This window comes from Branchiostoma belcheri, unplaced genomic scaffold, assembly GCF_001625305.1.
Source record: "Branchiostoma belcheri isolate BF01 breed outbred unplaced genomic scaffold, Haploidv18h27 scaffold72, whole genome shotgun sequence".
Taxonomy (NCBI): domain Eukaryota; kingdom Metazoa; phylum Chordata; class Leptocardii; order Amphioxiformes; family Branchiostomatidae; genus Branchiostoma; species Branchiostoma belcheri.
The window spans coordinates 1,649,612-1,665,924 of record NW_017804376.1 but is presented as its reverse complement, the minus strand read 5'-3'; the positions used below and the strand labels follow the sequence as shown (position 1 = coordinate 1,665,924).

General features: G+C 41.3%; 2 protein-coding genes across 2 annotated transcripts in view; one reads left to right on the top strand and one right to left on the bottom strand.

Annotated features, from left to right (window-relative positions):
• Positions 1 to 698: 698 nt before the first annotated feature.
• Positions 699 to 7,501, bottom strand: LOC109484996 (neurocan core protein-like). Its single transcript, XM_019788369.1, has 8 exons — positions 7,361 to 7,501; positions 6,779 to 6,983; positions 5,022 to 5,132; positions 3,580 to 3,690; positions 3,121 to 3,231; positions 2,296 to 2,466; positions 1,852 to 2,033; positions 699 to 1,060 (listed from the first exon to the last, which is right to left on the bottom strand). Exons 1-8 carry the CDS (start codon positions 7,499 to 7,501, stop codon positions 947 to 949), a joined length of 1,146 nt encoding a protein of 381 aa, XP_019643928.1. The 3' UTR covers positions 699 to 946.
• Positions 7,502 to 12,477: 4,976 nt separating this feature from the next.
• The window catches only part of LOC109485053 (high affinity choline transporter 1-like), a 9,129-nt gene continuing 5,293 nt past the window's right edge, over positions 12,478 to 16,313 (top strand). Inside the window, exons 1-4 of the mRNA XM_019788452.1 lie at positions 12,478 to 12,803; positions 14,837 to 14,950; positions 15,422 to 15,577; positions 16,021 to 16,169. Of these exons, the coding sequence (XP_019644011.1) occupies positions 12,629 to 12,803; positions 14,837 to 14,950; positions 15,422 to 15,577; positions 16,021 to 16,169 (594 nt within the window). The 5' untranslated portion in view covers positions 12,478 to 12,628. The remainder of the gene's footprint in view (positions 12,804 to 14,836; positions 14,951 to 15,421; positions 15,578 to 16,020; positions 16,170 to 16,313) is intronic.

Here is a 16,313-nt window from a genome sequence, read left to right as displayed (position 1 = left end):
ATTGAAACCTTCGTGTTGATATGATAACAGTAAATATTATGTTCAGAATTATTGCATGAGAAATCATAGTCAAAGGCAACTTGAAAACTGATGATCATTCCATCGTTATTTGACATAATGGCATATCAAGCTACTGATTTATTTTCTCAAACATAAGAATTAGGTTCCCTTTATAGTCTGACTATTCATGAATCTGCTCACTACAACGATTCTGCCTTGCTTACAGCGACATTAATACAAATTACTTGACAAATTTCTCATTGCACACGTCTTTTGTTTCAAATACAGTTAAGAGCATTTCAATAATTACTAAGATCTGCAATTGGAATTTGTATGCCAGTTGATATTTGTATGGTAGTTGACATCTAACGTAATATCATGTTGAGAATCATTACATAAGAAAGGATATAATTGACAGCAACTTAAAGACTAATAATCATTCCAGTATTACTGGACTTAATGGCTCCTTAAAGTGTTTTTCAAATCAGAGGCATCAATTTTTTAAGCATTAAAATTAGTTTCCAGTCAATGTGGCTATTCAACGATCTACTTTCTACAACATTGTCTTGCTTTCTAAGACATAAAGTCTTCATTTCATACTTCTTTTGTGTCTATTAATACATAAAACTCTTAAGCATAAAAATTAGTTTTCTTTTCATCTGACTATACTGCTACAACTTAGACGTTAGTTCAAATTGCTTGACGAATTTCCTCTTCAGAAATAATTTTCATTTCTTAGCAGTGTTAAAGACAGAATGTTGTGCAAGTATAATTTGATTGCTACGTAATATCATGATTCTCAAGGCTCAGGAGCATCAAAGTAAGTTAAGTATGAGTACTAGTGTACACATCACTTAGTGCCTATATTTTTTGCTAAAAATGCAACAGCATCAGTTGGTACAGAACCTTCTGTTTAAGTGCTTTCTTCCTCGGAATTGACTTTATATCATTTTGGCATCTCGCAAACATAGGATAGAGCCTCCCTGCAGAGGTGGTCGTTCCACATTCCTTTTTTCCCAGTTGCTCGGAGAATCCACTTTGTAACGAAACCTTTGTCGTCCTGTTACAAAAAATGTTACAAAAAAGGTTACAAAAATCAATGACTACATAGAGTTAGGTAGCTTTCATTCTGCTTATCTAAATTGTCTATTATGCTTTTCCATCACAGTTGATGGTATGGTGAAACAGGACCTGGTGTTGCTTGTTAAGGTTACCTTTTCAAGGCCAACATACTGGCAAAATTATTAACACATGTACATGATACATAAAATATTCAATAGACTAAAAAAGAAAAGGTAAGTCAAACAGACATAGAAATCAACTTAGTAAATCAAATTGACAGTAGCACAATGATTAAATCAAAACAGTACGGAAGATTAGCATCTCTGATAGACTTCGCGTTGCTTGCTTAAAATATGTTAAGGCCTCACCAATTTTATTTGTTGTTTCTCGGATTTTTTCAGAAAAAATTAGGAGCGACAGGGCGAAAAAAAAAACAGACCAAGGCACCCCATGATAGCCGGAAATGTGAGCCATGAAGTGAACATACCAGGCTGGTCTATATTTAAAACAATAGATTTTGAACTTGTAATGAAATAAAAATCAAAATTGCATTGTTACATTGAAAAACTTAAGAACTAGAACGAAAAGGAACCGTGGGACCAAAATATGTCTTTCATTGAGCATTTTGCAGTTAATTTGGAAGCCAAATTTTCAAATTTTTATTTTTTTTGGCAAATCAGAAAAAAATGGACAGGTTGATCTGAGAAGCAACAACTTAAATTGGTGTGGCCTAATAGCAACATTCTATACTGATAACGTTGACAAAATAAGTCGGGACAATGTGCATACCTTGGAGTACATATTGGCACATTTCACGGCCTTGCGGCCGAGAAACATGGTCTGAAAGTTCCTGCCAGGTTCACCTGGAGCCCAGTTGTCGTAGATGAACGGTGACCCATCCGACCACTTCCATGGCCCTTCCAGACAATTCAGTCCGAACCAAACCACATGTCGTGAATAAACTGAAGGGGCTGAAATCAACCAGAGAAGTTATGATTTTTTAGTCATTTTTTCTCATTTACTTCAATTTTCACTTCAAAATTAGGCTTAAACGCACCACTCACATGCTTTGGGTTACCTTAAGGAACTGAAAAGACAAAGGTTTAAGGTTGCACCAGTCAACCCGTGTGTTTTTACATGGTATTTTGTTGTTGTTGATGATATAAATTACAGGTATTAACACCATTCAAACTAGGAGAATTCCGGTACTGGTGTATAAAATACATCACCTACCACCAGCGATGAGTCCTGTGATGAACTTGTTCTCTCCGGGGCTTGTGGCAGAAGCAAGATTTGCACCGAGTTGTTTGCAATTCTCGTTCGCTTTATGCCAGCTGGCTTTGTTACTGAAGAACCTGTAGCAGTGGTTCTTATATTCGCTCCACCCACCCTTGCATGTTAGGGCTGTGAAAAGCAAATTTGTTCTTTATTGCAAGTTCGTGCCCGTCAGGGCTAATTGCACACTGACAGTGATAAGAACAATGAGTACAGAATGTATCGAGAAATGGTATAAAGCCATATGCTAACATGAATTTCTATGTTCTATTAATCTAACTTTCTATCTCTTCCAAGGACATTCTACAGGCTTGTAGAACGTCCTTGATCTCTTCTTAAAACTAGTAATGTATGTATATGTGTCAGAGAGAAGATGTGTAATACATGAAGAGCTAAGAGAAACATTATAATGCCAAGAGGGCGTACAGACAACAGTTCTTAGGGAAAACTGGCTCCTACCTAAAGCTGCAGTTACACACTTCATTCAACATTTTGGTAATAAGAAAAAAACTTACCATGCTCGCAGTGAAATCCAGTCCGTCCATGCGAGCAGGTACATTTGTATCCACCATCTTTGTTCACACAGCGTCCATGTTTGCACGGGTTCCTGGTACACTCATTGATATCTGTGACAAAACAGTAGCAAACATTTAAAGATGTGTGCATTAGGGTTCACGCTGATAGTCGATGAGATAAATAACCGTGGCTTAAGGAAAGTTCAGAATTGGTGAAAGGAAAAAAACTGAGGAAAAATAGTCAAGAAAAATGTTCCTTAAAACTCACCTTGCTGACAATTCTGTCCAGTCCATCCAGGCGAGCAGGTACATTTGTATCCGCCATCTTTGTTCACACAGCGCCCATGTTGGCAGGGGTTCCTGGTACACTCATTGATGTCTGTGACAAAACAAAAAAGACAAGTTAGGCTTGCCAGATGGATATTGTAGCTATTACATGTATGTTTACCCTGAAAGTCAATGAGATAATCAACTTCATGGAAAATATTTCTTGAAACTCACCTTGCTGACAGTTCTTTCCAGTCCATCCAGGTGAGCAGCTGCATGTGTACCCGCCATCTTTGTTCACACAGCGTCCATGTTTGCACGGGTTCCTGGTACACTCATTTAGGTCTGTGACAAAACAAAAAGACAAGTTAGGCTTGCCAGATGGATATTGTAGCTATTATATTTACCCTGAAAGTCAATGAGATAATCAACTTCATGGTAAATATTTCTTTAAACTCACCTTGCTGACAGTTCTGTCCAGTCCATCCAGGCGAGCAGGTACATTTGTACCCGCCATCTTTGTTCACACAGCGTCCGTGTTTGCACGGGTTCCTGGTACACTCATTGATGTCTGTAACAAAGTGGAAAGAAACGTTAGGCTTGCAGGATGAATATTGCAGTTATGTTGACCCTGAAAGTCAATGAGATAATCAACTTCATGGAAAATATTTATTGAAACTCACCATGCTGACAGTTCTGTCCAGTCCATCCAGTCGAGCAGGTACATTTGTACCCGCCATCTTTGTTCACACAGCGTCCGTGTTTGCACGGGTTCCTGGTACACTCATTGATGTCTGTGACAAAACAAAAAGACAAGTTAGGCTTGCCAGATGGATATTGTCGTCATCATCATCATCTGTCGACACCCTGGCTGGGGGACGGGGCAAGCTCCTGCACAACACGACGCCACACAGTACGATCTTCCATTGCAGCTGGAAGGTCTTGTTGTTGTAATCCTGTGTCCCTTGCGAGAGTAGCTGGATATGTAAGTTTTCTTGAGTGAGTCTTGCCATATGGTTTCCACAGGAGGAGTGATGAGATGACTTCTTTGTATTATGTTATTGGATATTGTAGCTATTATGTTTACCCTGAAAGTCAATGACATAATCAACTTCATGGAAAATATTTCTTGAAACTCACCTTGCTGACAGTTCTTTCCAGTCCATCCGGGAAGGCAGCTGCACTTGTAGCCACCATCTTTGTTCTCACAGCGTCCATGTTGACATGGGTTTGGGGTACAGCGATCTATCTCTGTGTGCAAATAGAACAGAAATGTCAGGTCTTTCTAGCTCATCAATGCTAGGCAACGATCAAAGTCAATCAATCAATCAATCAATCAATCAATCAAACAAACAATCAAGAAAAATATGAACATCTCCCTACCACACACATAAAACATATTGATTACTTCAATTAAGGAACTTACCTTGCTGACAGTTCTGTCCAGTCCATCCAGGTGAGCAGGTACACTTGTATCCACCATCGTTGTTCTCACAGCGTCCATGTTTGCATGGATTTCTGGCACACTCATAGATGTCTGTTTGAGAATAGAAATGACCTCAACAATACATGTATACGGCATTAGAATGAAAAATACATCATAATCAATATTAAAACATGAAGAAAATCTTTAAAACTCACCTTGCTGACAGTTCTGTCCAGTCCATCCAAGTGAGCAGGTACACTTGTATCCGCCATCTTTGTTCTCACAGCGTCCATGTTTGCATGGGTTTGGGGTACACTGGTTTATCTCTGTGTGAAAATGGAAAAGACATTTAGGTTTTTCATGTGTAGTCCATCGATACTAAGCATCAAAACTCTGTTACCAGCCAGCATCAGAGTCAATAAACAGAAGAAGAAGAGATTTCAAACTTCCTGGAAGTACTTGTTCTTTCAACACACCTTGCTGACAGTTCTGTCCAGTCCATCCAGGTGAGCAGGTACACTTGTATCCGTTATCCTTGTTCTCACAGCGTCCGTGTTCACATGGGTTTTTGGTGCACTCATTCCGGTCTATTTGAGAATAGAAATTACCTCAGCAATTACAAATTTACATACATGCATATGGCATTAGTATGAAAATACATCATAATCAATATCGAAACATGAAAAAAAATCTTTAAAACTCACCTTGCTGACAGTTCTGTCCAGTCCCTCCAGGCGAGCAGGTACACTTGTATCCGCCATCTTTGTTCTCACAGCGTCCGTGTTGACAGGGATTTTTGGTGCACTCATTCAGGTCTGTTTGAGCAGAGGATTGAGAACAGAAATGATCCCAATAAGTCATTTCAAATACATACATACATGCATACATACATACATACATACATACATACATACATACATACATGTATACATACATACATACATACACACATACATACATACAACACTAGTACGATGTTCGAAATATCAACATCATTCACCAGTGGTTGGCAGAGGCGTCACGATTGTAGGCAAGGTCTGGGTGTCATCGAGACTGGTGTTCGGAAATGGAGAAGTCGCTGTAGTCAAAATAACGAAGGTCGTGCTGTTTTCCATGTACATGGTGGTCATCCACGGAGCGACTGACTTCATGACAGGTAAGTTCGCCGCGAACACCGGGCCATTTTCATTCTTCTTATAATTTGCCTCCTATAAAGACAGGCAAACCAGATTGCATTTCAATATCATATATCATCATCATCACTGCCATCATCATCACTATCATCATCATCCACTGTGTTCTGCGTCTACAGTCGTGTGGAAATGTCCCGTAGCCGCATTCAGTCTTTCTTCACCTCAACCGTGCCTTCTGCCTCGCGAGCTCTCTAAGCTCCTTGAGTTTCTATAGGTTAGTGAATTGCACCGTTTCTATAGGTTAGTGAATTGCACCGTAGAATGCACTATTACTCATACAATTTTATGATGGAACTTACTTTGCTATCACACCATCAGTTATGTTTCATACATTCCTAGATACCACATCCTTTAACCCAAGACATACCGGGTCAAAACTAGGTCAATTAAGTGAAACTTAATCTCCACCCACCCACGTCTGAATCCAAACATACAAACCTAGCATACACCCAAAATAATACTTCCGTCCCGAAAATTATAAGAAAACATGGACTTAACGTTATCAAGGAAGGAAAGAAAACCACATTTTCTTGCCAGAAAATCAAGTGTGACATATACATAACGACAAAAACAGATTTCTTCTTTCTGTTTTGTTCCCCTGAAACTGCACTGGATGCATTTAAATCTTCCTTACCGAAATCAAGCCAAGAGATGCACTAACACTAACCTACCTTAAAGTCATGTATGAGACGAGGTGCCAGTATAGCCATGACTACAACTGACACTATCGCCAGGAGTGAACAGCCCAGAATCAGCCAGCGATTCTTCCCAGACTTCAAGTCGATAAACATTTTCATAAGACGGGCTGAGATGAAATATAAAAGGTGAAAATTTATCAAGATTTTGAATCTGAACGACTTCAAAATTGATGATCCTTCATCATCCAGAGAATGTGAAAAGACACAAAAAATAAACACAAGCAAACACACAACACATACAATAAAATCATAATCAGGAAATTTTCAAACATGTTATAGAAACTCTGTAAGAGCGTAAGGTATTATGGATACTTAATATTCAATGAATACAACTAGATTCACCTTTAGCCTTGAATACTTTGTAGCCGTAGATATTCTCTGGGTTCTCATAGAAACCTTCGTCCTTGTACCCGTGCACATCCTCCGGCGTTTCGTAGTCATTGGATGGGGGAGACTCTTCCCCCTCAAGCTCTATGCACCCGAGCACATCCTCCGGTTTCTCATAATTAGGGGACGGGGAAGAATCTTCGACGTGCCCCGCTTTCACCTATTATTTTTATTTATTCAAAGCACAATAAGACAAAGTGACGCTGCACTTATTCTGCCAGCGCCACTTGACAATAAACAAATATCTATATCTATATATATATGTATATAACTATATCTATCTATCTATCTCTCTCTCTATATATATATATATAGAGAGAGAGAGAGGAGGGAGAAAGATAGATAAATAACATACATATATAGAGAGGGGGAGGGAGAGAGGGAGAGAGAGACAGAGAGAGAATATAACTATATGTACAAACAGATAAGACAAAAAGGACTAAAGCGTCCTACAACCCCACCTAAGCAATTACCATTTCAATTACAAAAGGATAACTGTCTTCTATTTCTTTTACATCTTCTATATCTAGCTCTCACCTTCTCAGGCTCCTCGTAGTCGCCGGTGTCTTCTAATTCGTGCTCCGAGAACGCCAGGACGTGATCTCCCACGGTAAGATAGCGAGGGACAACTGATGGCGGCTTGGTGCCCCCTCCCTCCCCGTCTGCGCTCTCTTCCATGGGTCGCTTGCTGTCCCTTGCCACCACCTGGGAGTCTATTAGACATAGGCCTTTTTTTAGCCTAGGTAACATCCTATTTGTATGCCGGGGCTCCCATACTCACTCCCTAAGAAATCTCATCACCACCAAACATCACGACATCTTCACCAAACCAAAATGATCTAACCGTTTCCCGACTATTTCTTAGGGAGCGAGTATGGGAGCTCTGGCATACAAATAGGATGGCACCCAGGCTAGGCCTTTTTCACACTAGAATAACATTGTCCGGATCAAGCAGAATAGATTTGTTTTGATCCGGCTTCGATCCGGATCGACTAATCGACTCGATCCGGACACTTTTTTCCTAGTGGGAAAAGGGCCATGATACGAGTATAGGGCTGCTGTGTGAAGACCATATGCTCAGGCAGGCTTCTGGGCTTCCAGAACCCCACCTGGGGAAAATCTACATGTAGGTTCTTGGATACGCGGATAGACTATCCAGAACCTTTCCTTATTCAAACCACTTAGGCACAGAGCTAGACAGGCTCGGTTCTGGATACAATAAGTGGGAACCGAAACTCACCCGAATGATGGCTTCTCATACGAAACAATTCAGATACACAGGATAGGTGTTCCTCCAAGGACGGATAGATATTTACGTTGGCGGTGTGTCCTTCATATCAAGAACTCTATAGTGTATACGTGCCTCTTATGTCAAGGATTCCCTCTTTTACTTGTAGATGGGGTGAAGGTTATACGTCGCAAGGTTACATAATATTATTATTCATCTGGTTCCAGTCGGCTGTGTTTAGGCCATGTTGATTTGATTATATGGATGACATCCGCGCGCGCATGAATTTTCGGCCGTTTCCAAAAAAAAAAAGTTTTCAATCATACTGTAAATCGTACAAAACAGTTGCAAAATGAGCAAAAATATACCATACGTTACAAAAAAAATTAATAAAAACTATACCAATGTCGTAGAATGCCAAAATCAAACGAAAAAAGACGAAATTGTAAAGAAATGAACTTGAAGACAAGATTATTCGCCAAACCATATTCTGTGCCATTTGCTCAACCCTCATGACCACGTAGATTTCATAATGAAAATAACTTTTTTTTTAAACTTTTTTTTATTCGCACGCGCGCATCAGTTTTGGGGCTCCCGGAGGATGTCATCCATATAATCAACATGGCCTTAGACAATGAAATAATCCGTTTACTTGTCAGCTGACCAGATGTATATTGTCATAGAATCTTATGGAAATATGATGTGAAGCTTTTAGAAGACAATTCTATCTATAATCAAGTAGTGATACCCAATCTCTGTCCACTCATTTCGGAGGCCAAACATACAAACCTAGCATAAATTACCGCCACCCAAAACAATACCTCAGATGTCTACTGTCATGGTGTATTCTGGAAATATTTTCTGAAGCTTTAAGGCGGCAGTTTTATCTATTCTGAAGCGAAACCCAATCTCTGTTCACTCCTTTCGGAGGCCAAACATACAGACCTAGCATAAATTACCGCCACCCAAAACAATACTTCCTTCCCAGAAGTAAAGACTAAAGCGCGAGCCCTTTGTAACAGCCGCTGGCTAGTTGGGCTGCCCTGGCTGTGAGGATTGAAGGCCAAACCAATAGATAAACAGGTGTCCATAGGCAACAATTCTCCGTGAAGTCTTACATTTTGTAAATACATGTACATACATGTATCAAAGATCAACAACACGACAATGTAAATAGAATAACAAAGTCCTCTTTGATAAAAAATATCTTTCATTTGCTACATATTATTTACTTGACAAGGTAGTAGGTGCAAACCATAAGTCACAATCCCAGCAGATACTCACAAACGATTATACTTAACGACCACCTAATATCTGCTTCCAGAACCTTGCCTACCACACAGCTACTTAAGCTATGGTCCATTCCGCGGGTTTTATAAAAAATAGGGGTGTTTCTGAAATATGCATTTACTTTAATATAAAAACTGCTACAGTAAAATTAAAAATACGTGCACCATCACGGGTAGTGCCTGCAGACAACGTATAAAATTACATGCAATTAGGGGAACCCTGTATTTTAGCTGCGAACACGAAATACCGACTGACCACAATACTCCTGCAGGAGGGATACCTCCTTCACGGAGTAATAAATAAATGCAGAACAAGGCCGGGAATCTGCTACTGAGAGCCCCGCACATAATGCCAAGGACTGCCGTACGGACACGACTGAGCATGAGCTGGTTTTAAGCAAACATGTCATACATGAGTCTGGGGTGGTCTCTGAATATGCCGATATGTTGTGGAAAAAAACTACATACTGGCGATGCAATGCATAATCAACTGTGCTACAGTCATACGGTGACAATCTTGTGGCAAGGGATTTTGACTCAGATGTGAACGTGCTAGATTTGAATCCCTGGCAGGCTCAGTGTTATGCTTTTGGGGAAATGCGTTTTGCAGCTATTTCACCAGTCGACTCATGTGCAAATGAGTACCTAGCTTCAGTTAGGGATATTCTCTAGGATAGGGCAGACAGAGCAGAGCAGACGGTTGGAATAAAATTGAAACGGAAACAGACACGTGCCTACTTCTATGCCTGCACGTGTTAAGGTTGGGATCAGGCACGGTTCTGGATCGTCTACGTGTATCCAACAACGAGAATTTGCTCCCCAGGCACGGTTCATAATATAATACGCATGGGCTATGAAGAACATGGATAAAACACGGTTGTGGATACAATAATTCCATGATAGAACCAAAAGCCACCACAGAAGCCGCAACATTGGAAAAAGTGACCAACCTTAAGTTTTAAGCAACTTTTAAGAAAATTTTTAAAGCAGTAATTATTGGAAACACTGTAATAACTAAGAAACCCCAAATATGAGCATTTTTGGTGATACTGGTACACGGAATTTTCCTTTGTCGTGGAAGAAAGAAATCCTGCGACAAATCCGAGATCAAACAGGAAAAAATGGAAATGCTGTGGTCGGAATGTACATTCATAACGATATATTCTTCTGCTTTAAGTGGGAAGATCCAGCTTTGTGTACTAAAACTCACATTTTCCAAGACCTATCGTAGACAGGAACTCGTTGCCACCGCGCACAGTTGGGGCATTATCACTAGACAGTTTCAAACAACTCCTGCTGTTAAGTGTGCAAATATTGGGTGTAACAGGTCGTTCGGTGTGATATAGCCGCCCCGCGTGCCTGCGAAGCTGGTGTGTTACACGAAGGGCGGATATACCGGCTATAGTGATACAGGTACAGAACAGTAGAAAAACTCGAAATACCTGAGTTTGCCTCGGTGTTGACAGCAAACGTCTTCACTTCTGTCTGCGACAGAATCTTCTCGCTACGCCAAGAAATACAGACAGACTAATCTCTTGCTATGATGTGGTGTTACCATAGCAACAAACCATATATGGTCTTCTTACACCTTTCCCCGAAAAAATGCATGCCCGCGTCGGAACTTTTATCATTGCAAAACGCGTGCCAGACAAATCTGATTTTTAAAAAAGGTGCTACGTGCGGAGAGGTCTGTTAACTGTGTAGGCGTGGACTGTCTTTCAATATGCATGTGTAATAGGCTGTCTGCACGTTCTAGTCAACGTTACCTCTAGCCTCCTGTGCAGGCTTCCGAGCGAGTGGGAGCTAAGATACTGTGGTAAACGCGTTGTTTTGCCAGTGAACGGTATTACTAGTATACCTCTAGCCTCCTGTGCAGGCTTCCGAGTAGGTTGGAGTTTTCATAATGCAGTAAACGCGTTGTTTTGCCAGAGAACGTTCCTAGTATGCGACCAAAGAGGGTTATACCGCCAGAGAATGTTGTGCCGCGAGAGAGGGTCGTTCGGTGTGATATAGCCAGCTGCCGCCGCGCCGCGTGCTTGCGAAGCTGGTGTGTTTCGCGGAAGGGTGGTTTTACCGGCTATATTGATAAAGATACAGATACAGAGGGCGGGTATAAACCCTCTATCGTGGCATAACATTCTCTGGTCGTATAATGTTCTCTGGCAAAAGAACCACAGTATCTTAAGTTCTTAACTCCCACCTGCTCGGAAGCCTACACAGGAGGCTAGAGGTAACGTTGAAAGACCGAAACATGCAGACAGCCTATCGCACATGCATATTGAAAGACAGTCCACGCCTACACAGTTAACAGACTTCTCCGCACGTAGCACTTTTTTTTAAATAAGATTTGTCTGGCACGTGTTTTGCATGATAAAAGTTCCGACGCTGGCATGAATTTTTTCGGGGAAATCTTAACTTCCACCCGCTTAGAAGCCTGCACAGGAGGCTAGTTACCTCAAGAAATCATATGCATCCTTCACATTATCGGCGGAATGAGCAGGAAAACCGTCTGACTGAAAAATCTTTTTTGTTTATTCCTGTATATTCGAATTGCATTCTAGGAATTCTCATTGTAGATATTTGTGTCCATTCTTGTGTCCATTCTTGTGGCTGACCAGAATGTTTTGGTCGTGTTTGAAAATTCCGAGGTGAATTTGAAGTGGAGAAAAATCAAACGGTATCCATGTGTATTAGGGCCGGGGAGACCCGCCAAGTATATATAAACAGTGAATACATGTTAAGGTCTATGCTCTCATCGTTTTACAATGATAATGATAGTGGCGATTCCCAAGATAGGCATCAATGATAGCAAACGTAACACATGTATATCAAGACTGTAACGTGACTGTACTGTCCCATCTATACATGTAGGCGGATGTTTTTACCTTGTTTTTGATTGATTTGATTTGATTTGATTTGATTTATTGAAATTGCAACAGTGCAATACAGGACAGACAATACTCATTTTCACTTGAGTTAAGTGAGGAAAGTCGTGGGCCATGGCCCAAGAAATGCATTGGCCAAAGAAATGATCGTTAGCCAGCCTATACAGATTGAAGAAATGAAGTCTAGTAAACCCTTGGCGACCACAAACAATAGACAAGGTAGACGCTTCACATGAAAGATGTACTAGTAATCTGGCTCACGGACTGTCTGCAATTAGATGCAACCGGTTGATCCACTCTCGTTCCCAGCTTTGTAATCTTCCATTCCGTCAGACAACTTGTACAAAGGGTACGCTCGGGGCAACAGCGAGTTTTGGTGGTTGTGTTATTTTATGGTAAAAAAATGGCGGTAAACATTCCCGGAATCGTCGCCATCGTGGTGTTCTACCTGCTTATTCTGGCGGTGGGTATGTGGGCTGGACGGAGGGGGAAGAAGGACGAGGGAAGCACCGAGAGCGAGAACGCCATGCTGGCCGGCAGGAACATCGGGACCTTCACCGGGCTACTCACACTCACAGGTCGGTCTGGCGATAACTTTTTGATTTGATTTATTGAAATTGTAACAGTGCAATGCACGTGTAAAACGATAGGCGGCTGTTGCTGGTGTTGTGTCCCGCACACAGAAATAAATACTAGTACTGGCGCCCAGCGGTACGCACGGAATCGGAACCAAGTTGTCTGCGTATCGACACATGGTGGCGGCGTTGATAAAATCTAAAAAAAATCACTGATTCGTGAAGTCAAATCCCTCGCGAACTCTCAGATTGGCCGATAACGCTAAAAAGTCCTCGTGAACATAAATATATTCACAGTACAGGACAGACAGTATTCGTTTTCACTTGAGTTAAGTAGGGAAAGTCGAATAAGGTGCCTTTCCCAAGGGCACAAGATCGGTGTCATGTCAGGACTCGAACCCGGGACCTCTTTGTTCCGAGTCGAGCACTCTGCTGTTGCGCCACACGACCCCACACAAACATACACGACGAGTCTGCGAGCTCAAATTTAACATTTCTGAGAGGAATGGTCTATGTCCTTGGTCTACTGTACTCTTGATAATTGTACAATTTTTAGGGAGCGGCCGACTTTTGTCCGAGCCCATCCTACCAAGAACATTATACAGTATAATGTCCTTGACCCTACTATGCCTGACAGGAACAACGTATTGTAACACTGTTGAAGTATAACATCTAGAGATTATGACTATGTACGTTAGGGTAAAAAAAGTAACGCCTACGCCTACTGACTTGTAGACAATTTCTCATTATTCGCTGACTCTAATGTACGGTTTAGATGTAATCTTTCACCAGTGTCACAATACGTTGTAGCCGTTGGCCATAGCACCGCCCAAGAACATTATACAGAAGGTCATTGCACCGCCCAATTTCATAGGGTAGATATTGGCATGAACTAAACATACCAAACAGTAATCTGGAAGTCATTTTGTGCCAGTTTCATCGATTCTAAGAGAATATATCGATCTGAAGTGGTATTAATGTCGCGACCTGTTTTAGAGAGCATAACTAGACAAAAAGAAATTTTAAAGAATTTAGACGGGCATAACAATTCCCCTGCGGCTGAAATGCAAATAATGCTAATTTACTTCCACATCCAGCGCCTTAGGCTATCAAATGGGGGGGAGAAGAGTAGACGTATTGTTCTCAACACAAGGCCACGAATACTAGTACTAGAAATCATAACATATATAATCCGTGTGACTTGTTAACGAAAACGATCACTTTGACAAGTGAGTTGTAAGAAATACTTGCAGATGTTCGTAACGCCATTCAAGAACCTATCCTACATGGTTGTACAGGTTTATACAAAGCATCCGTTATTAACGTGCCTTTCTAGTATTCAGAATGGTCCATGCCTACTTAATAGATTTATCGTGTTGGCCTATCGCCACAGAGGGCAGAAGAACGCGTTTTTCCAGCTAGGAATACAATAAGGCTGTGTTACATACACGGCCTTTTCGCTGTCCCCCAGGGCTAAGGTTTAGTTGAAGCAATCTATCATATTTAATCAATAGTCGGAAGCTTGACATATAAATGGTTTAGTCGAGTGTCTCATTACATGGTCATGTCTTCTTAGCCTAGATGTCGGCCTTGTCAGCTTTAGTACTCTCTTTTCTTAGGTTCCCCGTCAAAAACACTGGACCCGAACCCGGCAAATGTCTGGCGGTTTGCAAATAACTGGTTACTTTTAATGCAGCAACTTTCGCAGTGATTTTATTCAAAAGTTTATCCAAAAACTGAGAATTCTTGTGTAACAACACTGGCGTTGAGTAAAGAGACTATTTTTACACAACCAAGTCTTTTATTTAGCCAACCTTTCGGTGACCGCCTGTCACCTTCCTCAGGACAATTCTGACTGGTTCACATTGCATTGCAGCACAGGTGTCGCATTCCCAAACGTGCAATAGTTACATATCTACACATATGCGTGATTACAGGGAAATGTATCTACAATGTGGTCCCAGACGTACGGGAGTTAGATGTATACATAATTGTTGTCAGTTAACACTGGCGTTTTTTATTTATTTTCACTGCAGCCACCTGGGTGGGAGGAGGCTACATCAACGGAACAGCCGAAGTCATCTTCAACCCGACACAGGGCGCCGTCTGGTGCCAGGGCCCCATCGGGTCTTCTCTGGGACTTATCATTGGTACGTTCTGCGACTGTTGTACGGCATTTGGGGACGTTTGAAATGGGCGCATGGCATATCTTAAAGGCATCCAATGGAATTTCAGGGCGGCAAAACAAAAATATTCTGGATGAGGAAATCTGTTTGACATTTACTGCCATTTCTTAGCAAATTTTGGGCATCATTTCATACTTGAGGCGTTTAGAATAGACCCAAAGCCAGCTATGTGAGGAGTCTATTTATTTATTTTTTGGCTACCACCCGTAAACATCTAGAACCAACATACGATACAAAACAAGCAAACATTTACCGTCAGTGACATCGACTCACAGATATCAGTATGGTACATTAAAAGAATAACCGGGAAATTGACTCCAGTTCTGTCACCCTGAAATTGCATCGGAGATTTCTTGTTGGTTTTACTGAAGTATGAAATCTATGATTTCCATGTATGGCAAATTACTGACCATTGCCATGTGTATGCATCCATAGGTGGACTCTTCTTCGCTAAGAAGTTCCGGTCGCAGGGTTACGTCACCATGTTGGACCCCTTCCAGCAGCGTTACGGCCGGAGGATGGGGGGACTGCTCGTCATCCCGGAGCTGTTGGGAGACATCTTCTGGGGGGCAGGCATTCTAGCTGCACTGGGTAAGACACTCTGCGTCACAATCTAAGCAAAAAATCGGACGTTTCAGCCTTCTTGAAGAAGAATGTTGAGGTTTTCGTGATCTTCGCGTTCACATGACCTCCGGGAAGGGTTTTGGATTTTCGTCAATGTATTGAAACTGTGGAAGGGACCTTATGATGTAATTTAATCTTCCTAAATACCTCCTGTGATAGCTACCCGTTTGCTAATTGTGCTGGGTCACCTTTAGGCTTGACCTTCCTGTCAATCTTTATTTGATCAAGATCAAAATCACCTCCCACCCACCATGCAAACGAAGCAATTAGGATAGACAGAGACTAAAGCACACGGCCAAACCACCAAGAATCCGGAAGTATACGTATCCTATCAAATTTAAAGTCCATGTTAGCAATAAGAAACAGATGGCTAGGGAAAGATACATATTGTACATTGCTTTCCTTTGCAGGTGCATCCCTCAGTGTTGTGTTGGACATGGACCTGCTTGTGTGTGTCCTCATCTCCGCCGCCATCGCTATCTTCTACACACTGTTTGGGGGCCTGTATTCTGTCGTCTACACTGACGTCATACAACTGTTTTGCATATTCATTGGCACAGTAAGTAAAGGGATTTCTTCTTGGATTTCTATCGGTCATTAAAATCATTCAAGTATATGACTCCTTGTGTGTGTAAGTGTGTGTGTGTGTGTATATATATGTATATGTGTATATATGTATGTATGTATATATATATATGTAATA